The 23,745-nt window shown below is 35.7% G+C and overlaps 1 protein-coding gene and 1 long non-coding RNA gene across 3 annotated transcripts in view; one reads left to right on the forward strand and one right to left on the reverse strand.

The window, feature by feature from the left end:
• The window catches only part of LOC125652217 (uncharacterized), a 22,693-nt gene extending 5,950 nt beyond the window's left edge, over positions 1–16,743 (reverse strand). Inside the window, exons 1-2 of the long non-coding RNA XR_007361519.2 lie at positions 16,654–16,743; positions 13,733–13,938 (exon numbers count right to left, since the gene is read on the reverse strand). This is a non-coding gene — a long non-coding RNA (uncharacterized LOC125652217). The remainder of the gene's footprint in view (positions 1–13,732; positions 13,939–16,653) is intronic.
• LOC125652214 (DNA repair protein RAD51 homolog 2-like) overlaps positions 1–23,391 on the forward strand; it is a 29,469-nt gene extending 6,078 nt beyond the window's left edge. For both annotated transcript variants that reach the window (XM_048881240.2, XM_056165084.1), the window contains exons 2-10: positions 7,192–7,305; positions 7,402–7,515; positions 7,820–7,956; positions 9,900–10,019; positions 13,699–13,882; positions 15,709–15,763; positions 20,063–20,181; positions 22,095–22,173; positions 23,138–23,391. In XM_048881240.2, the coding sequence (XP_048737197.2) occupies positions 7,192–7,305; positions 7,402–7,515; positions 7,820–7,956; positions 9,900–10,019; positions 13,699–13,882; positions 15,709–15,763; positions 20,063–20,181; positions 22,095–22,173; positions 23,138–23,217 (1,002 nt within the window). In that variant the 3' untranslated portion in view covers positions 23,218–23,391. The remainder of the gene's footprint in view (positions 1–7,191; positions 7,306–7,401; positions 7,516–7,819; positions 7,957–9,899; positions 10,020–13,698; positions 13,883–15,708; positions 15,764–20,062; positions 20,182–22,094; positions 22,174–23,137) is intronic.
• Positions 23,392–23,745: the final 354 nt, after the last annotated feature.

The raw sequence follows: 23,745 nt of genomic DNA on the forward strand, positions 1-23,745 counted from the left end.
GAGGGGCATGGATGTACTGTCGTTGTTCCCTGGCCCCACATTTTGTTTTCGCTGAACGATCTTTTCATATAAAAAAGATGCATTTAGTTTTTTGGTGAGATGCCTCTTCATTATTTCTAACAGCGGTTTGAACATTACCGTTTGAAAATTACTTTTGTAACTTTTCAGTGCCTAGTTTGGGATTCTCATTTAGCTACATTTACATGTTGTAAATTTTGCATATTTATTGCGAGTCACTTCTGTTACGTTTTTTTTTTTTTTTCATATTAGAACTCCTACACAAGCTTCGAATCTTATGGTTTTTTGCTAAGGTTATTAGCATTTTCATATAAAGAACTGTTTTATAAAATTAAAACAATAGCAATGTGTATTATGTCTCATTCAGACAAACGGATGAGTCTCCTTTGCAATATGAATATGAGCTTTTACACAAGAAGTGTAATACACACAAGTTGATGAGTACAGCGTTTAATATACCTGTGTACAAACTCTTGGTTTTTGTTGTTTTTTTTTTTTTAGATTTACGTATAACAAACAATTACTACAATTGCTAAATGTAAATCCATGCTTATATGTTAATCTAATTCATCATTATATTTGAATTAGTATATCCTCTCGCACTAACTTTCATGTTAAAAATGAGCTTTCTCCACTCTTGTTGATGACACAGTATTCAGTTTCAAAGTAATATTGCACATGTATGATGAACATCTTTTCTAAATAACTTCCTAAATTTTGTTTTCAGTTATACATGTATTTATCGGACTTATTTGGATTCAGATTCTCTCCAACCTGATTTTGAATCGAAAATAACTTCATTATTGATTACAAAAAAATAATTCCACTTTCATGGTTTGATTGCTATTTACAGATAATTATGCACTGGATTCTGTAGTACAAGTCATACAAATGCATGTTTATATGTGTATTTAAATGATATCTGGTAAGGAAATGAAATGGATGTAAACCGTTTCATAATCCTGCATTATTGGTGTGTTTTGACATGTGACATTTGTTAGTGTATGTGGTTATGTGTAATTTTCTTTTTTGTCCAGTTTGTTTGTTCCTTTCTATTATAAGTGACTTACATATATGTATCAAACTATTGATTTGTTTCATTTCAGTTGTATTCTAAAAATATTTCATACACTATTTAACTGGAACACAACAGTAAGTTAGTTGCGTAATAACAATTGAACACTTTATACCGAAAATTACCATTACAACTGTTTTTACATTTTCTACCAAAAATGTTCTTCTCTATAACATCACATCTGTAAGAGAAAAAAATGCATAGTCATGTAGAGCATTTAATGATCCAGGGACCGGAGCAGAGCGGATCAGAAACCCTTGCCTTGGGAAGATGGGTGGGAGCTAAACAGGGTATAAAGTGTTCATTTGTCAAATATTTGAATAACATAGCCTTAAATGCTATTGATTGATAGCCTTAAATGCTATTGATTGATTGTATCTTGTTTAACGTTCTTCTCAATAATTTTTAATTCATATGGAGACGTCACCAAGACCGGTGAAGGGCTTCAAATTTAGGCCTATGCTCGGCGCTTGCGGCCATTGAGCAGTGAGGGTTCTTTAGCGTGCCACACCTACTGTGACACGGGACATCCGTTTTAAAGGCCATCTCCGAGGACCTGTGACATTCACACCTGATGCCGAGAGTTTGGTGATGGAACTGTCACTACCTGTTTAACGAACTAGGTCTGTCGCGGCCAGGATTCGAACCCCGACCGCCCGCATACAGAGCGAACACTTTACCTCTGGACCACTGCAGCGGTGGTAATGCTATTGATACTAAATTCTGATTATAGATATTTAATAAGAACAGGTGTCCTTTACCAAAATTGTAAATTTCATGATCCAAGGACAGGGTTTTAGTTTAGTGTGGGGTCAAAATTATCATAGTGACCATTGTTTTAACAACATCATATAAAATTTATATTTACGTGTTGAAAAGTTTCAGGACATTGCTTCCAATCCATATTTGTTATTTTCTTACAGAAAATGTACTACTTAGTTATGCGAAAATAAAGAATAATGCATAAACCTTTTTTTAATGTTGTTCCTGCTCATTAACATTACATACAGAATTCATGAAGTCAGCTTAGCGCTTTTCAGTACTTTCAGTACTTTGATTAAATATACTAACAAGAATGATAAATAAAATGCTCTTTAAATAGTGTCGGAATGTTCCGGAAAGATTTTCCTATGGGAATTTAAATATGGACACCCATACAGGTGAAAAAATCATTCCTTCAGACAAGTTTGCAAATTGTTAGATATCTATTATTACATTACTTTGAGAATTTCCATTACCATATCATAGATATTGGTTTGTGTGAGTTGGAGAAAGGGGTTGTTTTGAGTATATAGAAGTTTGAAATTACTATTGACCGAAATCATAACCAAGATCAACGTAAGCCTCTTTATTTAAATAAAATAAAAGATCTCAATCTTTTTTATCAAAATATTTCTGATTTTGTTTCATTTTTATATGCCTGTATTTAGACGGGACATTTTTAGTACAGCGATGTCTGTACGTCAGTCCATCCGTTCATTCAGGGTTTTCTGTTTCTAATTTCATTCTCTGTCACATACAAGTATCAAGCTGAAACTTGCTACGTAGCTTCTTTGTGGATCATTCTAGATCTCATTGCAATTTTTATCCATTTCGACCTCTGTTTTGCCCCTTTATTTGAAAATTATTGTTATATGGAGGGTACATAATTTGTCCGGCAAACTCCTTTCACAATTTTCAAGTGAGGACCATCTTGTTTTACAGAGTCTTTATATGGATATTGAAGATCTGCTTGTGGCAAGGATTTTGATTTACTTCAATTTTTGAGAAAATTACGGGTTGCTGAAATTGGTCCGTTTTGAGGAAATATTGCAAAGAGAGTACATGATTTGTTCAGTGAACTCCTCCCACAGTTTTAAGTGAGAACCTTTTTATTTTATGGAGTGTTTATATAGGTATTGAAGATGTGGCAAGGATTTTGATTTTCTTCAATTTTTGAGAAAATTACAGGTTTTTGAACATAGTCAGTTTTGAGGAATTATTACATAGAGAGTACATGATTTGTCTGTTTTTCCCTCCACAATTTTCAAGTGAGAACCTTCTTATTTTACAGAGTATTTGAATGGGATGGAAGATGTGCATATAGCATTAGGATTTTGATTTCCTTCAATTTTTGAAAAAAATTACAGGTTGTTGCATGAGTTTTGAGGAAATATTGCATAGAGAGTACATGATTTGTCTTTTATTAGGTCACCTGAATTCATTCAGGTGACCTATTGCTATCTGTTTTTGTCCGTCGTCGTTAACATTTGAACATTTTCAGCTTCTTCTCTGAAACCCCTGAACCAATTTCAACCAATTTTGGCATATAGCATCTGTGGGTAGAGGGGAACAAAAATTGTGAAATTCGTGGTCCCTGCCCCCCTGGGGCCTGAGGGGTGGGGCAAAAACCATCAAAATGAGTGTAATTTTAAAAAATCTTCTTTACTCCTGGACATCAAGAAGCCAAACAGTGGGCATAATTATAATGAGCGTTGAGCCCTCTACCAAAATTGTGAAATTCATGGCCCCTGGGGCAGGGGTTCTTGTGTTAGGGTGGGGCTCTATTGGTCATATAGTGAAAATGTAGAAATTCTTTGAAAATCTTCTTATATTGGTTTTATCTAAGGAGTAAATAACCCTTTTCTTTATGATGTCTCAGACCTAGGTTTTTTAAAAAGGATTATTGATTGAACATAAAAATGACAGATGTACTTCATGACCACATAGCTATTCAGTGTTTCTTCCATCCAAAAGTAAAATTCTTATATTTAAACACAAACCTAATTCAAACATTGGAAGGTTGTTACATGATACTCAGGTGACCTATAAGGCCCCTGGGCCTCTTGTTTTTCCTTCTACAGCTTTCAAGTGAGGACCTTCTTATTTTACATTAGAATTATGTTGTGAACCGCAGTATGAGGAGTAAGTAGCAGATAGTGCGAGAGTGACTTGCACATTGAACCTTAGAACCTTACCCCCTTCTGCCCTCCAGGCTTCCATCATTCATGCTTCCCCTCTCTCGAGTTGAACCTGTATAGTGACATACCTTAAATCTTCCATGATTTCATTTTTCCATAATATCTATATTTAAAGGCATAGGGTCTAAGATATTGGTAAAAATTTGCATGTTCCAAAAAGGTAGCAAAATTAAAGATCATAACTAGAAAATCACAAAATGTTCTTCAGAATGTTTACAAACACATTGGATATGATAGTAATTAAAAAATTATTCTCATTTGCCTAAACTGGTACCCTGTTGACGTCACATCTCTTATGTTTGTGTGTAGCCACCAATCAGCGGGGTACCAGTTTAATATATTGTTCTCCAGACAAACATTTTATAATAAAAGGACTAAAATGTCAAAATGACTTCAATTTCAAAGCGCTGCAGCTATAGATAACTCATAATTAACACTACAAATTTATTTTTTGGAGTTCTTCTTGCAAAATATTGTGATGTCATTTTTGAGATAAAAGATAGAGCCTATGCCTGAATTTAATTAAAACAACAGTAATTATTCAAATTTAAACAGCAACTAAAACCATAAGAGTTGTTTACTTAGCAAAGCACCTACGTTTTCTAATATCAATATCTGACAAAATAATTGAATATAAGGTTATACGTTCTAAAACTACTCAGTCCCTGCTTCTCTGTTAATGGTTTTAGTGTTGAATTATTTTTATAAATGATATATTATTTATCTCATATTTACTCCGTTAAATAGCAACCACCACCCAAAACAATAAAAATCAGGTGCAATTACCAATTTTGAGTATGCTCAATCCAAATCTGGATTCCTTTTACTCCACTTTCTTACAGAAAATGAGGTATAGTGTCTTAAACATTGACCCAAAGTTATTGATACTAAATTGTTCCATGAACATTCTTAGCTGTTTTGGAAAGAATATATCTCACCTCTGGACTTCACAGATACAGGAAAGGAAGAGGTATACGGAGCGGATCAAAGATCTTAAATTTAATCAGATTGGGCCATAGCCTAATGAACTGATGAACAGGAGCAAAAGTAAAACTAATAGGAAAACTGATTTATTAAACATCAGCAAGTCTTTTCTGAGAACTTCTGGTAGAGCTGTCGGGGGAGGGGGGCTGAATTGCATCATTATCAGAATTTACCGAAACACTGGACTCTGGCCAGTGTGGGGGCTGAGTTGCATCAGAACTGACAGAAGCAGAACTCTCTGGGGGCTGAGGGGTATCAGAATCTGTCTGAGAATGAATGGTTGAAATGTTTATTTATTTTCATTTTTTCAGAATTCAGAAATTTAAAAACTGCACGATCAGATTTTTTTGTAACACCAATAATGTCCCTTTATTGCAATGACTCTTCAAGTACAAACCATGATATTAAAAAAATGAAATGATAGATAAATAAATAAAATATTTGTCTGTAAGTTACTTTATTTATCAGTAAGTAAATCACTAAGTGTAACTAGTGGCAGTGCAACTTGCAAGTGAAAATTGTATCATATGTAGCTTAATTATGACCCCTTTTAAATTTGCCTTGCCTTGTAATTAATATTGTTGAAAATTCGGCAAATAGCACATATGAATTGATTTGTAGATATCTATTTTTTTTAATTGAAATAAGATTATTTCATACCACTAATTTAATTTAATAATAAAATTTTTAACCTTTTTGATTTTGTGTGATCAGTTACTACATAATTCTTTTACCCTGGAAGATGCATCTTTTTTTTCTGAGCTAAGGTGCATTGCAAGGGGGTTACTTTCACATGTTGCTTTTATGAGTGCATGAGGAAAAGTATGCATTTTTTTATGCTTTTGTAATCGGAGATGCAGGAGCAGATAGTTTTTAGCTCACCTGAGCTAAAAACTCAAGTGAGCTTTTCTGATCACCCGTATTCCGGCGTCCATCCGTCTGTCCGTCAGTAAACTTTTAACATTTTTAACTTCTTCTCAAAAACCACTGGGCCAATTTCAACCAAAGTTGGCACAAAGCATCCTTAGGTAAAGGGAATTGTAAATTGTTAAAATAAAGGGCCATGCCACCTTCCAAGGGGAGATAATCAAGAAAAGGTAAAAATAGGGTAGGGTCATTAAAAAATCTTCTTCTCAAGAACCACTGGGCTAGAAAAGATGAAATTTATAGATAAGCTTTATTAGGTAGTGCATATTCTAAATTGTTAAAATCCTGGCCCCGGGGGGTTGGATGGGGCCACAATAGGGGATCAAAGTTTTACATACAAATATATAGTAAAAATCTTTAAAAATCTTCTTCTCAAGAACCACTAAGCCAGAAAAGCTGATATTTACATGAAAGCTTTCTGACATAGTGCAAATTCAAGTTTGTTCAAATCATGGCCCCTGGGGGTTGGATGGGGCTACAAGGGGGGATCAAAGTTTTACATACCAATATTTAGGGACATTCTTTAAGAATCTTCTTCTCAAGAACCACTAAGCCAGAAAAGCTAATATTCACATGAACAGCTTCCTAACATAGAGCAGAGTTAAGTTTGTTCAAATCATGGCCCCCTGTTGTAGGATGGGGCCACAATAGGGGATCAAAGTTTTACATACAAATATATAGGAATTTTTTAAAAAAAATCTTGTTCAAATCATGGCCCCTGGGGGTAGGATGGGGCCACAAGGGGGGATCAAAGTTTTACATACAAATATATAGGAAAAATCTTCAAATATCTTCTTCCATTGGGCCAAAGAAGTTCACATTTACATGAAAGCTTTCTGACATAGTGTAGATTCAAGTTTGCAAAAACTATGGCCTCCAGGGGTAGGTTGGGGCCATAATAAGGACTACGGTTTTACATGCAAATATATATAGAAAGTCTTCTGATATGGACCAAGGTGACTCAGGTGAGCGATGTGGCCCATGGGCCTCTTGTTGCATGGTCTGTTAGTCCACAAAAAGTTTTAACCTTGGCCATAACTTTAGCAATAGGACTTTCATATTTCACTCATGTATTCCTTTCTTTTCATGCCAAAAAATTTTGACCTCATGACCTTGGAGTTTGGTCATCAGTATTTCACAAGCACATCTTGTTTACTTGCAGTCAAAGGCATATCAAAAATACATATAGGACTATACATTAAGCTGCATGTACATTATTTATTTCAGGATGTTTTATCGCTGTCGGACTTGGAGTTGCTGAAGATAACGGGGTTTGGGATCTTTACAGTCTATCAGTTAAGACAGGAATGTTCATTGGCTTGTGCTCCACACTGTATAACAGTAAGTACATCTGAACAGTCAGTGAAGAATATAACTAATTATGCTGTAAAGGATACCTTGTTTTCATTCACTTACATATGATGAGTAATTTTACAGGGCTTAGAGCTGTTTGAGAAGAGAAATCAAGGAAATGGTCCATTTTTTCCTACAAGCTTGCATGATCTTGACAATGTTCTACATGGTGGAGTTCCCATGGGAACAGTCACTGAAGTAAGAGAATGAATTAATTTGTTTACAGGATGAAAAGTATAGATGTTAATGGGTTTTTTAACTTGTCTGAAATGTGTACATGCTCTTACTCAATGATTCTTACTAAAAACTGCAGCGTTTATGTGTATGATACAAATATACAATAAACCTCTGTCATTTGGATGTCTGAAAATTTTGACTTTTTCATCTGATGTAGATGGCGGGTCCCTGTAGGTGTGTGATGATAATTTGACCTTTTCCTCTGATGTACATAGCAGGTCTCTGTGGGTGTGTGATGATAATTTGACTTTTTCCTCTGATGTAGATAGCAGGTCCCTCCGGGTGTGGTAAGACCCAGTTCTGTATCATGTTGAGTGTGCAGGCAACTCTACCAAGGCACAGAGGAGGTTTAGATGGGAATGTCTTGTTCATTGACACAGAGTCAGCATTCAGTGCAGAAAGGTAAAAAACTGACACTGCAAGTAAACTTGTCTTGGAAAAGGAAATTGTATTTCCAGTTTGATTGTATAGGCAACAGTAATACTGGGTACCAATTCACATGCAAGAAATTTTTGTGAGACTCACAAGAACCAAGTTCATCACTGGTAAATCATGAAATAAAGTCATTGTGAGGTTACAGTATTTGTGAGATTTGTCTTAAAAAATCGATTTGAAATGTTCAATGCCTTTCCTTCTAGATTTTCATATAACACAAATATGATTTATATTATGACAATTTTGGCAAATGTTTTCATTTACCAAAATGTCTCTATGTCCAGGAAACCAAAATGATCCTATCAGTTCTGAAATTCTGTAAATCACTATTTTATTCACTCTGTTTCAGCAGAAATTTGCGATGTCTTTATGTGGAAAATAAGGTTCTCGTGAAAGATTTGATTAGGGCTATTCCAGAAATAAATACATGGGGGGGTCGGGAGGCACCTTTTGTATATACCAAGCACCCATAAAAAATTTTTTTAAAATTACCCCATGACCCATCAAATTGATAAACTCATTTTACAATGACCCATCTAATTAAAATAAAAACTAACCAGACCCACCACAAAAATATTTTTAAAAATGAAAACGGTACAAATCTCGCGAGGTTTTCGAGACAAACATTCTAGTCAATGACGCGGTAATGCCTGTGCGACATTGTATCACAGTAGTTCTGAAGAAACGATGTCACATCAACAATCAAAGGCTATCTATGGCGGGAATGTTGGAAAGATTGGGAGTCCAAACGATGCTATTATCATGAAATGGGTATGGATATGTTTTTCCACGAATCATTCGTCTTCTAATGAAGCCCGCGCCCAGAGGCCTCTATATCACCATCACACTGACTGATAAATATAACGCATCGGTACCCTCGTATAAATCAACTAAGGTTTGCCTATTTTTATTAGAAAACGGAATACCTATTGGTTTCAAAATATTCCCAAAATCGATGCACTGTAAACTGTAATAATCTACAGAACAGAGTTCGCCGCCATCACGTCCAAAGGGACCCTACTAAACGTGCCTCTAATTTGAAGAGTGCCGTAATGGAAAGTTATGCGCATCAAAGAGCGACAACTCGAATAGTTCTATGTTATTTCCGATTTCGAAAGCAGCATTTCGAAAGCAGGTTTTCAATTTTCCCTCCGACGTTTTGTAACCAACACGACAAGAGCGACAATAAAAATATTCTGAAAACTCAACACCCAGGTGGCACAAAATAAAACAATAGAAACTACCCACTACCCATAATAAATATTTTTTTAACAGTCCAACCACGGACCAAATAAAATATGAAAAAATACGACCACCCACACAAAAAAATATCATTTGCCACCCGACCCCCCCATTTGATCATTTCTGGAACAGCCCTTATCAACATATTAAACAGTCACAAAACATGTGTCTTCTTAATAAATTTTGACAGATTGCAAAAATAAAGTACATGAATCACAAAATATATTGCATAATGTCAGAAGATGATAAATATTTTAGCTGTTGGTGAACTGTAAAATCACGGATTTTTCCATACATTTGTGGTATAATGGTATGCATAAATCATATACTGTAGTAAAGGGTATTGGTGAACTACTACAAAACATGAAAACTCATCCTTCAACAAATCAAGCCCCACCCACCCCTTATAGACAGTGAAAACAATTGATTCTGTGGTATAGGCACAAATGCTGAGTAGAAAACACAAATGCTGAGTAGAAAACACAAATGCTTAGTAGAATACATACAGAGACATTCACAAATAATTGTCTTTTGTGACTTGTGTGTACTACTTTAATGAATGGCTTAATTTAAAAAAAATTAACAATGATCACATATAGTGCAGTTGATGGTAAGAGATTAATTGTGTAAACTATTTTATTTTAATGCTCATGCTTTGATTGTTGCAGACTTTTGGAAGTTGCCCAGAGCAAGTGTCCAGATTTACATAGCACTGAAGAGGAGCTGTGTAACATGGCTCAGAGGGTATTAGTGGATAACCACCAGACTTGTTCTTCCCTCCTTAAAAAGTGAGTAAAGGTGTTAGTAAATAAACACTAGACAAGTTCTTCTCTCCTTAAAAAGTGAGTAAAGGTGTTAGTAAATAAACACTAGACAAGTTCTTCTCTCCTTAGAAAGTGAGTAAAGGTGTTAGTAAATAAACACTAGACAAGTTCTTCTCTCCTTAAAAAGTGAGTAAAGGTGTTAGTAAATAAACACTAGACAAGTTCTTCTCTCCTTAAAAAGGGAGTAAAGGTGTTCTTAAATAAACACCGGACATGTTCTTCCCTCCTTAAAAAGTGAGTAAAGGTGTTAGTAAATAAACACTAGACAAGTTCTTCTCTCCTTAAAAAGTGAGTAAAGGTGTTAGTAAATAAACACTAGACAAGTTCTTCTCTCCTTAAAAAGTGAGTAAAGGTGTTCTTAAATAAACACCAGACATATTCTTCTCTCCTTAGAAAGTGAGTAAAGGTGTTCTTAAAAAATCACCGGACATGTTCTTCCCTCCTTAAAAAGTGAGTAAAGGTGTTAGTAAATAAACACCGGACATGTTCTTCTCTCCTTAGAAAGTGAGTAAAAATGTTATTAAATAAACACCAGACATGTTCTTCCCTCCTTAAAAAGTGAGTAAAGGTGTTCTTAAATAAACACCAGACATGTTCTTCCCTCTTTAAAAAGTGAGTAAAGGTGTTCTTAAATAAACACCGAACATGTTCTTCCCTCCTTAAAAAGTGAGTAAAGGTGTTCTTAAATAAACACCGAACATGTTCTTCCCTCCTTAGAAAGTGAGTAAAGGTGTTCTTAAATAAACACCGGACATGTTCTTCCCTCCTTAGAAAGTGAGTAAAAATGTTCTTAAATAAACACCGGACATGTTCTTCCCTCCTTAAAAAGTGAGTAAAGGTGTTCTTAAATAAACACCGGACATGTTCTTCCCTCCTTAAAAAGTGAGTAAAGGTGTTCTTAAATAAACACCGAACATGTTCTTCCCTCCTTAAAAAGTGAGTAAAGGTGTTCTTAAATAAACACCGGACATGTTCTTCCCTCCTTAGAAAGTGAGTAAAGGTGTTCTTAAATAAACACCAGACATGTTCTTCTTTCTTTAAAAAGTGAGTAAAGGTGTTCTTAAATAAACACCAGACAACTTCTTCTCTCCTTAGAAAGTGAGTAAAGGTGTTTTTAAATAAATACCGGACATGTTTCTCTCTCCTTAAAAAGTGAGTAAAGGTGTTCTTAAATAACCATCAGACAAGTTTTTCTCTCCTTAAAAAGTGAGTAAAGGTGTTCTTAAATAAACACCGGACATGTTCTTCCCTCCTTAGAAAGTGAGTGGTCACTCCCTGTCCACTGGTGTGGTTGTATTGTGGGAAAATGAAGCAGTGTCCTTCATAAAACAGGAAGGCAAGTATATTTATCTAGAAATTTAGGACAAGTTGTTTTTTATGCCCTCCACCATTATTCTGCCATTCCATTATGTTCAGTTTCCGTTCTCATTATCTTTGCTACAGATGCATTTATTAACTGTACATGTATCCTTATACGGGTCGAGTCCTAAGTCGTGGCCATTTGTTTTGCCCAGACATATCTAGTTTTTTATGCCCTCTCTATGAAATAGCTGGTGCATATAGTGTTACCCTCTTTCATCCATCATGATTCAGTTTCCTTTCATTATCTCAGCTACAGATGCACATTTTTAACTGAAATTAGGTACAAAGATACATCATAAAGAATCTTGCATGGTTTTTGAATAATTTTTTGACAAAAGTTGTGTCCCTGGACTAAAAAATCTAACAATTCACTCTCCATTCAATATTTCAGTCATACATGGATATTTTGATTTTGAATTTCATATATAAATACATCATAAGAATGCACAGTTCAAAGAACTGTGAACAATAGTATTGTTTCGTCACCTACCTTGTAGTAAATTTTTTAAAAGTTCTAATTTTTAAATGATTTTTTATGCCAATATAGATATTTATATGAATTTTCATAAAAGTTGGTATCACTTAGTAGGAAAACCTTGTGGGCAGAATACAGACTGAAATCGTAAGCTCCAGGATTTTACAACTTGGAACATTTGATCACCATGTTGAGAGGAAGATGCCTATTGTTTTTCAAGGTCAAAGGTGAAGGTTGTAGTATCACTTAGTAGGAAAACCTAGTAGGCAGGATACAGACTGAACTTTTGGGGCTAGGACCATCAAACTTATACACATACACCTTATGCCAAATGAAGGATGCCTGTTCTCAAGGTCAAAGGTCAAGGTTGTAATAGCAGGATACAGTCCAAACCATTGGGGCTAGGACCAAATTTGGTATACATCATACACATACACCTTATGCCAAGTGGAAATATTACATAGAGAGTACATGATTTGTCTGTTTTACAATGCAAAGAAAGTATGTCACACCCTGATGATTGCTGATACTACTCAGTGATTCATTTTGGTGTGCGTCCTGCGTAAATTACGCATTGAATTTGCTCAGGACGCATTATTTCAATAACTGTGCATCCCAGCGGACGCATGAAAACTTGAAATTATATGAAAATGTTTTCATTTTCCCTCTGGTAATTCGTACAAAATATAAGCTCCAGAACGTACTACACATCCGAGATATTCCGAATTAAGAATTATGATATTTCATTGGTCAACTCGTATTGCATTAACCAATGAAACAAAATGATATATATGGCATTACGGCGGGTAAACAAAACTGGGAACTAGAATTTCCTCGCATATAATCCGATTCCACCGATATTTTTTTTACTTTAAAAAACGTCTAATCAAGGAAAGTTAACAACATTTTTGCAAAGTGATGTGAATGATAATATTGTCAGTTACTACGGGTAAAAAAACAAAACAAACACGAGAGTCCCCTAAATGAAACGTCGGTCCTGAAAAAGAAGTAGAGGTTGAGAAAATTCGAAAGGTGAAAAAGGAATGTCACCAAATATGGTTTACACTTTATTCTTCGCTAAGATTTGAGAAAAATGAAGAAAATGGAGAAAAATTTATAATCCCGCATTTGCACACAACTTAGAAAAATTAAATGGCATGAACAAAGTAGCTAGGAATAAAAACTTCCATCATTCAACTTTAAGTAGACGCGTGAACTTGGCGGATCATAAACTTATTTGTGTGTGTGGATTGGTTAGTATCAGAAAATTTACATTGCACCACTCTTAAAATTCAAATCATTGATTGATCTGTTGCATGAACTTGGTCTTGAGAATTTTCTTCATCTGAAAATCATTTTGCAATATGAACTACAAATAAGAATTTTCTGCAAATGAATTATCTGATGGCTTGTAATAAAAAGCAAAATATAAATTCCCTAGAAGGAGGTGACAACAGTAAGCTTCTTCCTTAACTGGGTTTGTTTATACCTGTGATTGTCAGGCTGTTTGTTTGAAGGAATGAAATTTGGACTCATTGATTTTAGCATGGGACTCATTATTGTAATCAAGGGGAGTCCACTGGACTCATGATAACCATTTTCAAAATGAATCACTGACTACTTGAAGACAAGTTCTACAAATCATGGTATAAGAAAAACACCCTATATTACCTTTTCATGGGTGTATTATGCACCATTGGCGGTACTCTTGTTTTAAACTTTACACAGTGTACACACTGTTCATCTATATAATACACTTAACATTAATTAATTTATTGAAAATTGAAATCTTGTACATGTTCTAAGGTTGGAGACTTTGGAGGAAGAAGTGATTACTCACAAGATAAGGCTAATAATTGTTGACTCCATAGCGTCTTTGGTGAGGAAGGAGTTCAGTAGTAGTGCTGGCTCAAACTTGATCCATCGGACTAACTTCCTGTCCCGCCAGGCTGCTCTTCTGAAGAATATAGCGGAGCTCTTCTCTATCCCAGTAAGTCAAAGATCTAGTACAACAGTCTTCTGGATGTTCATTGTGCTGACTGTGATCTTGGGCCATAAAAAATTATTATAAAATTTTGTCAAAAATGGATTGAATGAGGGTTTAACTCATGACTTTTGAACAGCTCCAGCATAGAACAAGCATCAGAAAAACCTCCCAAAATCTGTCATGGCTGAATAACCGTTGTTGTCTTTTCATATCTGTGAAGATATTAACGCCATCAAGATGAAATATTTAGAAGTATATAACCTCACAATTTTAACTGTTTCTGCAAACGTCGAGATGACTCGGACTTAGTCAGATGTTTATTGACTTTTTTTGGCATCAGAAGAGCCCCTAACTATATCCAAATAAATACAATATGTACACACACGACTAATCAATTGGAACTTATCTGAAACTTGAGTTGGAAAAACTGAATTCTATGAAATCAATTTTTAATTTGAAGGGCAGTAACTCAGCTCATAGTTGGTCAATTTTACTTGACCAGTAACTCATTCATATACAACAAGGTGTTTTGAGATCAGCTCAATATATGCAAACTTGGCAAATACTGCATGGTCACAGGGGCGAAACCCATTTAGGGTCCGAACTCTGTGATACCATAAATATATATACGGTATCACAGAGCTTGTACCCAAAACAGGCTTAGCCCCTGTGGATCAGATCAATGTGAAGTAACACAAAGAAAAATGATAGAAAAGAATAATGACAGTGATGGTCTGATAGAAAGGGCAACACTATAATGCCCCAGTCATTTCCTGACAGGAACACAAAAACTACATCAAGATAAAAAAAATTGTTGTAAATGTTTGTTTGTTAAAGTAAACATAGCTCCGTTGAAGGAATTATTGTGAATTGAAAATTTACTATTGTATTTAGGTTCAGCTGAATTTGGATATAGCAAATTGGCAAAATATTGAATTTTTTTTTTTAACATTTAAACAACATTTATTATACGTCCGTCTTTAGACAGGACGTATTATGATACAGCGATGTCTGTACGTACGTCCGTCCGGGGTTTTCTCTTTATAATTTCATTTCCCTTTCACATATCATGCTGAAACTTGCTGTGTAGCTTCTTTGTGGGTCACTCTGGATCATACTGCAATTTCGACCTTTTTTCCAGGAGTTTTGCCCCTTTATTTGGAAATAATTATTATATGGAGGATACATAATTTGTTTGCCCTACTCCTCCCACAGTTTTCAAGTGCGAGCCTTCTTATTTTGTGGAGTTTTTGTATAGGTATTGAAGATGTGCATGTGGGATGGATTTTGATTTTCTACAATTTTTGAGAAAATTACGGGTTGTTGAACTTAGTCTATTTAGAAATTAATATTCTATGAAGGGTACATAATTTGTCCGCCCTACTCCTCCCACAGTTTTCAAGTGAGGACCTTCTTATTTTGTGGAGTGTTTGTATAGGTACTGAAGATGTGCATCTGGTGAAGGATTTTAATTTTCTTCCATTTTTGAAAAAATTGCAGGTTGTTGAACTTGGTCCATTTTGAAGAAATCTCAATATTTAAGCTAAGACCCTTTGTTCATATGAAAGTTTGTCACAGCCTCATGATGGCTGATACTTCCTGAAGCAAAGTTATACAGATTATAGCACAAGAAAAACACCCTATGTAAGCATTTCACGGGCGTATTATGCACCGTTTGCGGTACTCTTTTTCAGGTATATACATGTAGTCAGGTTTTTACATACATAACCCTTACAACCCAACCTGACCAGGGAGTACAGGGTTTAAAAGAAATATTGAAATATAATGTTGAAAACTATATAATGAAATAAAAAAAAATATATTTACAGGTAATTGTTACAAATCAGATCACCACAAGATTTGGTCGTCAGGCAGCTGAGCAAGGTAAGATACTCTAAGTCACTTCATTATCATGGGTAGGACAGGGACGGGGTAGAAGTGGCATGGTGTACTAAGTTGGTTTTACTGCCTGTTCTAACAGCAAATGGCTTCCTGAAAACCATGATTCCTCTCGTATGGAAGGGTTGGTTTTATGCCCCCGAGATCGAAGATCGGGGGACATATTGTTTTTGTCCTGTCTGTCATTCTGAAACTTTAACCTTGCTAATAACTTTTGAACAGTAAGTGATAGAGCTTTGATATTTCACATGAGTATTCCTTGTGACAAAACCTTTCTGTGGGTACCCAGAGGTCGAAATTAACTTTTTCTACCACAGGCTAATTTTAGCCTGTTTGTAAAAAACCCACAGGCTAAAATGAAAACCTACAATCTAAAATAAAATTAAAGAAGCAGTGCTCTTTTTTCATGTTTTTTTTAATCAATAATTTCCCCCATCATTACTGAGCCTAGTGGGTCAACGGGCATCGTTTGGACAAGACACTAAGTTACGTAAGTCATATGGTGCAATGTTTAGGTCTCTTGATCATCGCACCTCTCATTTGCAACCTGTTTACCGCAGGTCTAGATCCAGTCTTCCAATTTCATGCCACATCAGGGTTGTCTTTAGTTATTTTTCAAAGCGAATCCCGGACTCATGGTTTTATAAGCAGCATGATTATGAGCCCCATGAACTTTTCTGATAATCGTTTACGCAGTGATCAGTGCATTCATGTCATCACTACAACCCGACCTCAATATGACAATAAATTAATTTAGATAGGACGTACATTCTCATGATTCTAATAAGAATGACTACCGGAATGTTTGGTAAAACATAGACTCCGATTTTTTTTGATTTTTTTTTTTAGATAAATGAATAACAAAAACCTCATACTTGGAATTCAATGTAATCACCCCTATAGGTGAACAGGACTCGTGGCACATGTCTATATGTTTCATCATAATGCGATGTCTGACTTCTAAAGCATTTGTTTGACTCTGAGTTTCTTAAAAAATCATAAAAGAAAAATCCGGATAGAAACGGTTGTTGAAATTAGTCGTTCATGTAAGTGTTGGTATGATTCAGAGTGCAAGTTAAAAAATTGCGAATAACGCATCATCGTATAAAAGAGATATGATACGATCATAGCTTGTAAATCACTACTCGCTAAGATGTTCGAGTGTCCACTATTTTTACTCGCTATTTTTCAAATGTACTCGCATTTTGCGAGTATTTCTTGCTAATTTCTGGCCCTGGTACCAACATTTTTGACACCTTGACCTTGGAGTTTGACCTACTTTTTGAAAACTTTAACCTTGCTAATAACTTTTGAACAGTAAGTGATAGAGCTTTGATATTTCACATGAGTATTCCTTGTGATAAGACCTTTCCGTGGGTACCAACATTTTTGACCCCTTGACCTTGGAGTTTGACCTACTTTTTGAAAACTTTAACCTTGCTAATAACTTTTGAACAGTAAGTGATAAAGCTTTGATATTTCACATGAGTATTCCTTGTGACAAGACCTTTCCGTGGGTACCAACGTTTTTGACCCCTTGACCTTGGAGTTTGACCTACTTTTTGAAAACTTTAACCTTGCCAATAACTTTTGAACAGTAAGTGATAGAGCTTTGATATTTCACATGAGTATTCCTTGTGACAAGACATTTCCGTGGGTATTGAACCTTTTAACCTTGACATTTGACCTACTTTTAATTTTTTTTTACATTGGTCATAACTTCTAAATGGTAAATATTAGAGCTTTCATATTGTATATGAGCATTTCTTTTGACAAGATCTTTCTCCTGGTACCAAGATATTTACCCTTGTGGCCTTGGCCATCTTCGGAATTGGCCATTATCGGGGGCATTTGTGTTTCACAAACACATCTTGTTATACCCCCCACAACTGGAATCGGGTTGTCCGTCTGTCCGTCCGTCTGTAGACGCAATGGTTTCCGGACTCTAAAGCATTATCCTTTCCACCTACCGTCACCATATCATACATATGGACTACCCATGGGATGAAGATGTTCCCTATCGATTTTGGGGTCAAAAGGTCAAAGGTCAAGCGCACAGGACATCGAAGAAGCAATATGGTTTCCGGGCTCTAAAGCCTTATCCTTTCCACCTACAGTCACCATATCATACATATGGACTACCCATGGGATGAAGATGTTCCCTATCGATTTTGGGGTCAAAAGGTCAAAGGTCAAGTGCACTGGACATCGAAGTAGCAATATGGTTTCCGGGCTCTAAAGCCTTATCCTTTCCACCTGCAGTCACCATATCATACATATGGACTACCCATGGGATGAAGATGTTCCCTATCGATTTTGGGGTCAAAAGGTCAAAGGTCAAGTGCACTGGACATCGAAGTAGCAATATGGTTTCCGGGCTCTAAAGCGTTATCCTTTCCACCTGCTGTCACCATATCATACATATGGACTACCCATGGGATGAAGATGTTCCCTATCGATTTTGGGGTGAAAGGTCATGCGCACTGGACATCGAAGTAGCAATATGGTTTCCGGGCTCTAAAGCGTTATCCTTTCCACCTACAGTCACCATATCATACATATGGACTACCCATGGGATGAAGATGTTCCCTATTGATTTTGGGGTCAAAAGGTCAAAGGTCAAGCGCACTGTACATCGAAGTAGCAATATGGTTTCCGGGCTCTAAAGCGTTATCCTTTCCACCTACAGTCACCATATCATACATATGGACTACCCATGGGATGAAGATGTTCCCTATCGATTTTGGGGTCAAAAGGTCAAAGGTCACGCGCACTGGACATCGAAGTAGCAATATGGTTCGGTTTGTCATGCCATTTGTTTTTTACACTGAGAAAAGAGGTAGTTTATACCTTTTACCAACACCCTTTGGGAGATTGGGGTAAGTGGGGGGTATTCTTAGTGAGCATTGCTCACAGTACCTCTTGTTTTTTTTGTTAATCTGTCGATTTTTGCACCTCCAAACAACATCATCCTTGCTGTAAGATCAGTCTAATTAAAGTCAGATCCTAAGATATGCTCATAATCACTACAATAGGATCTGACATATGACCTTTCGCTTGGAATATTCATGCAGAACTATCAGCCAGTCAGATTGCTGTTTAGGCTATTTTTTGGCTATTTAAGTTGTTCCTGGCAATTCGTAAACAAGTTGCAGTAATCTCTCTTCCATGAAGTTTATTCCACACTTGAAAATTGTATATTCTCACATAAGGAATTTCAGACTTTCACAATAATGCCTAATCTATTCTGTTCATACAAACAACAAAATGTACACTATAAAATGTACACCCAAATTAAATTACATGTAATTGTGAATTGCGATTTATGTATGAATAGGGATGGGTACGATTCAAATAGTTTTCAAGATGGTTTACCTAATTAACGTGAGGTATATAACACCAGTTGATGTAAACAGTGCATTGTGATGTCACATCAAGCTGCGATGTGTTTTCTTTCAAACCAAACGATCGCAGCCATTTTCCTCAAATTGTGAGCACTGACATTTCATTGTGAACATGACCCCTAGTCGGGTTATGTCAAATCTTCTTACGTAGAGTGTACGGCGTGGATCTAAGAAGTCTGATTTTAATTAGATTGGCTTTAAGATTTGCCCTCCACTAATTTAACGTTTCAATCATTGCAAGTGTCACATTTACTGCTAAAATTTCCAAAAAGTCCACAATTTTGCAACCAATCAATCTCGTTCAAATCATCGTAAAGGGACATGATAATGCCATCAGCTGCTTCACTACATACATTTTCTGTAACTGTCAAACTTTAATTTTACGTCTCTTTATCTTTTGACCAATCACAACGCCGAAATAATTACATACTTAACAATGTCATGACTTTGGAATGTAACTGATAGAATGAAAGCAAAAGGATTGTGTTGTGAATGCTTTACGTTTTAAAATAATTTACGAAATATATTAACAAAAAATAGGACAAGGAATTCAAATAGGTTAACTTTGCATTTTATTGACGTTTTAACGAAATCGCCACACTATATAATATAGGAAAAGCACATATAGGAAAAGCACATGCCATTTCCATATAATTTGCACAAACTGGTAAAGTGCAGTTGTCCCAGGGAAAGTTCATGTAGGATTTATTTGATGGTATTACAGGGGAGAAATATGTGAACAGCCAATCCCATTCTGCATGATGTTTGAAAGTAGTACTGTACATACTGTTATATCATTCAACATATAGAAGTCGGATTTACCTGGATATGGAGAGCATGACATACAGGGTGGTATTTGTAATTTCTGTTATATATTTAGATGAGGAGTTGCCAACAGAATTCTCCGAGGGATACGTGACGGTTGCCCTTGGTAACACTTGGAGCCACAATGTCAACACTCGCTTGATTCTACAATATCTTAATGATGACAAAAGACAAGTAAGCAGTCCTAGTGTTGGCATTACGGTAGAGAAAAGGTCTGAATTATACCACCCCCTGTAAATGAAGTCTAGAGGGATGTACTGGAATCGCCCTGTTCGTCTGTCCGTCCGTCTGTCCATTGTTAGACAATTTGTGCAGAATATATATGTGTATACATGTATCTTTAAAATTTGTATAATGAATATATATGTGTATACATGTATCTTATTTGTATAATGAAGTTGTGCAACTGCTATTTTGATTGAGATTTTGTTTTAAACTCTTGGAAGATATTAAGGACATTTTTTCCATTTTGAGGAGGTTTTGTCCAGAGTATATCTTTAAAAACAACAACAGTGAACAGATTTAATTCAACCCTTGTGTATATATATCATGTATATAATGAAGTTGTGCATCTATAATTTTTATGGAGATTTTTTCACATTCAAGGAAGTTATATGGATATTTTCATTTTAATGGTGTTTTTTTTTTTTTTAACTTTATGGACTTAGTTGTGCTCTTTGAGAATTTGTAATGATAAGTTGTACTCTTAGAGAATTTGCAATGATAAGTTATCTCAAAGATAATACTGCATAAGTTAAGGAGAGGGTATAATGGAATCATCAGTCCATTTGTCTGTCTGCTCATCTGTCTGTGGATATCATTTGTCCATTTCTATTTATTACACCATGATTAGTGATAAATATGGAGGTCAAAGGAATTGAGTGTATCCTGTAACTCATATTCAGATGTAACATGAGTAATGCAAAAAATCATATCTTTCTGCTGGTCTTCAACTGTGCCCCAATATTGATCAACACTGGGGAGGGGGGGGGGGGGGGATCTTGGTCCCATTAGGATATTTCTAGCTCAAGTATGACTGAGAGTGGATACGTAGAGCTGTCAATATGATAAGCTAGTATCACAGGTCTATCAAATACATTACTGAGACTCCATAGTAATCAAAAGCTATGTTTTTATTCATTCCCAATTTACTGTGTTGTCTGCAAAGCATAGCGCCACCTAGTGATTAATGTTTCTGTCATCTTCCACAACCAAGAACATAATAACTAAGCTTAGAGATATAGTAAGACTCTGATATTAAGAAATGTAATTCTTGTGCGAAGGTCATTGACATATCCAGTAAAAAACACTTATAACAAACACACTTAATAATGAATTCAGGCTTATTGTGAAGGAAAATTTATTCCCCATATGAGAGCAAAATAATGATTATTGGATATAATGAAATTTGGTTATAACTAACTGGGTTTTTTACTGGCCCTCCAGAACCCAGTTGAATAACAGTTAGGAACTTTAACAGACAGTTAACTTCCCATTAACTCTTACATTTATAAAACATTAACTAGATGTCAACTGTCAGTTAAACTTATCTTCGTGCAATGTTTGCTATTTGTCTGTCAATATGTTTTTCTTCTTTTGTCAGTTTGCTGAATTCTTCATTCTGGTTCTCTTTTTCAAAAGTCAAAGGTCAAAGTAGCAATACGGTTTCCGGGCTCTTTCACTGTATCTGTCACAACCATAATTTTGTTAAATATTATGAATCAGTGGGATAAGACATTTTTTCAAACGTGAATGAATTAGTGTTCTGTGATAATAACGTGTCTTTAAGCTTCCTGAAACATGAAAAAATGTATAAAGAGACACCATAGATCAGAGAGAAGTATATATTCGGGGTTTGAATTTCCTCCATTGTTTACATAGGTTATAGTGCAATATCCTTGACCCAGGTGCCTATGTTCTGTGCAAATATCTTAGCTGACAAGAAGCATTCATAAAAGTTGTAGAATAAAGTTTGAACTTTCTGCTGATGTCTGTTCAGTCTGACTACTGTGTTTAATACAGGATCGTTACTGAATTTAATACAGGATCGTTACTGAATTTAATACAGGATCGTTACTGAATTTCAGGTGATGGTAGCCAAATCTCCAGTAGCTCCTTTTACTGCATTCAACTACACAATACAGAAGGATGGAATCATTCAAGATGGTATCTGTTTAATATATTGACTTTTTATACCCCCCGCAACAAGTTGTGGGGGGGTATACTGGAATCGGGTTGTCCGTCTGTCTGCCTGCCCGTCCGTCTGTAGACGCAATGGTTTCCGGGCTCTAAAGCATTATCCTTTCCACCTACTGTCACCATATCATATATAGATGTTCCCTATCGACTTTGGGGTCCAAAGGTCAAGCGCACTGGACATCGAAGTAGCAATATGGTTTCCGGGCTCTAAAGCGTTATCCTTTCCACCTACAGTCACCATATCATACATATGGACTACCCATGGGATGAAGATGTTCCCTATCGATTTTGGGGTCAAAAGGTCAAGCACACTGGACATTGAAGTAGCAATATGGTTTCCGGGCTCTAAAGCGTTATCCTTTCCATCTACAGTCACCATACCATACATATGGACTATCCATGGGATGAAGATGTTCCCTATTGATTTTGGGGTCAAAAGGTCAAAGGTCACGCACACTGTACATCGAAGTAGCAATATGGTTTCCATTTAAATTCTTTAACGGCTTTTTTCATCGCGTGGAGATGCTGTGTTCCTAGATAATCCATTTCTCCCTACAAACGAGAATACCCAAGGTTTGTCATGCCATTTGTTTTTTACACTCAGAAAAGAGGTAGTTTATACCTATTACCAACACCCTTTGGGAGATTGGGATAAGCGGGGGATATTCTTAGTGAGCATTGCTCACAGTACCTCTTGTTTATACAGAAAGATGGGGTCATTTAGTATGGAAAGATGGAGAGTGGGTTGGGTTGTCATTCAAGATGACATTAACACACTTTAATTCAGTCAGAATGATGGGGATCATTCATCATTTAGTAGAGAGATGGGGTTCATTGAAGATGGTATTTTATATATTGACATTTTGATTCAGAAATTTTGGACATTTTGCAGGTCACTGTTTGGCTGTACAATGTTTGTGGTTATTTTCAGCTGAGGGGGCTGCTGTGTATGCTGGTACAGACCCTGGGGTGCAGCAAATCAGTGTCAGAAGTTCTCTCCCATTTCATTGATGCAACATTTTAAGATGGACATCAACATGTACAATGAAGATCTGTAATCATGAAGAAATTGACGTACAATTTACATTTGGTTTCACAAATTCCTTAGCAAGTGCAATTCTTGTCAAATGTGATGTGTGGGTTTTGTTTTGTTTTTCTCAGTCCAATAAATTTCATTTCACTGTAGATCTATTTATGGGGGGGGGGGGGAAATCAGATACAAAATATCATAGATTCTATGTAAAATGATTTTATCATAATTTCAATTTATTTATTGACATCATCATGTTGGCATAAAGTCAAAATAACAAAACAAATGACAGATAACAAAAAGAAAAGAGAAGAAAAAATTATGACACAATGACTATAAGACATATTCATACTGTTCTTTAAAGTAATTTAATACAGTTTTTGTTTATTTTAACTGAAAAATAAATATACTGATAAAAAAAAGAAAGAAATGCAATGTGGCTGTATGACTTCATCAATATAATGTTGAATCATCAAGAACCCTGTATGTGAACCAATGTAGTCCTGCCT

Source organism: Ostrea edulis, chromosome 5 (genome assembly GCF_947568905.1).
Source record: "Ostrea edulis chromosome 5, xbOstEdul1.1, whole genome shotgun sequence".
Lineage (NCBI taxonomy): Eukaryota > Metazoa > Mollusca > Bivalvia > Ostreida > Ostreidae > Ostrea > Ostrea edulis.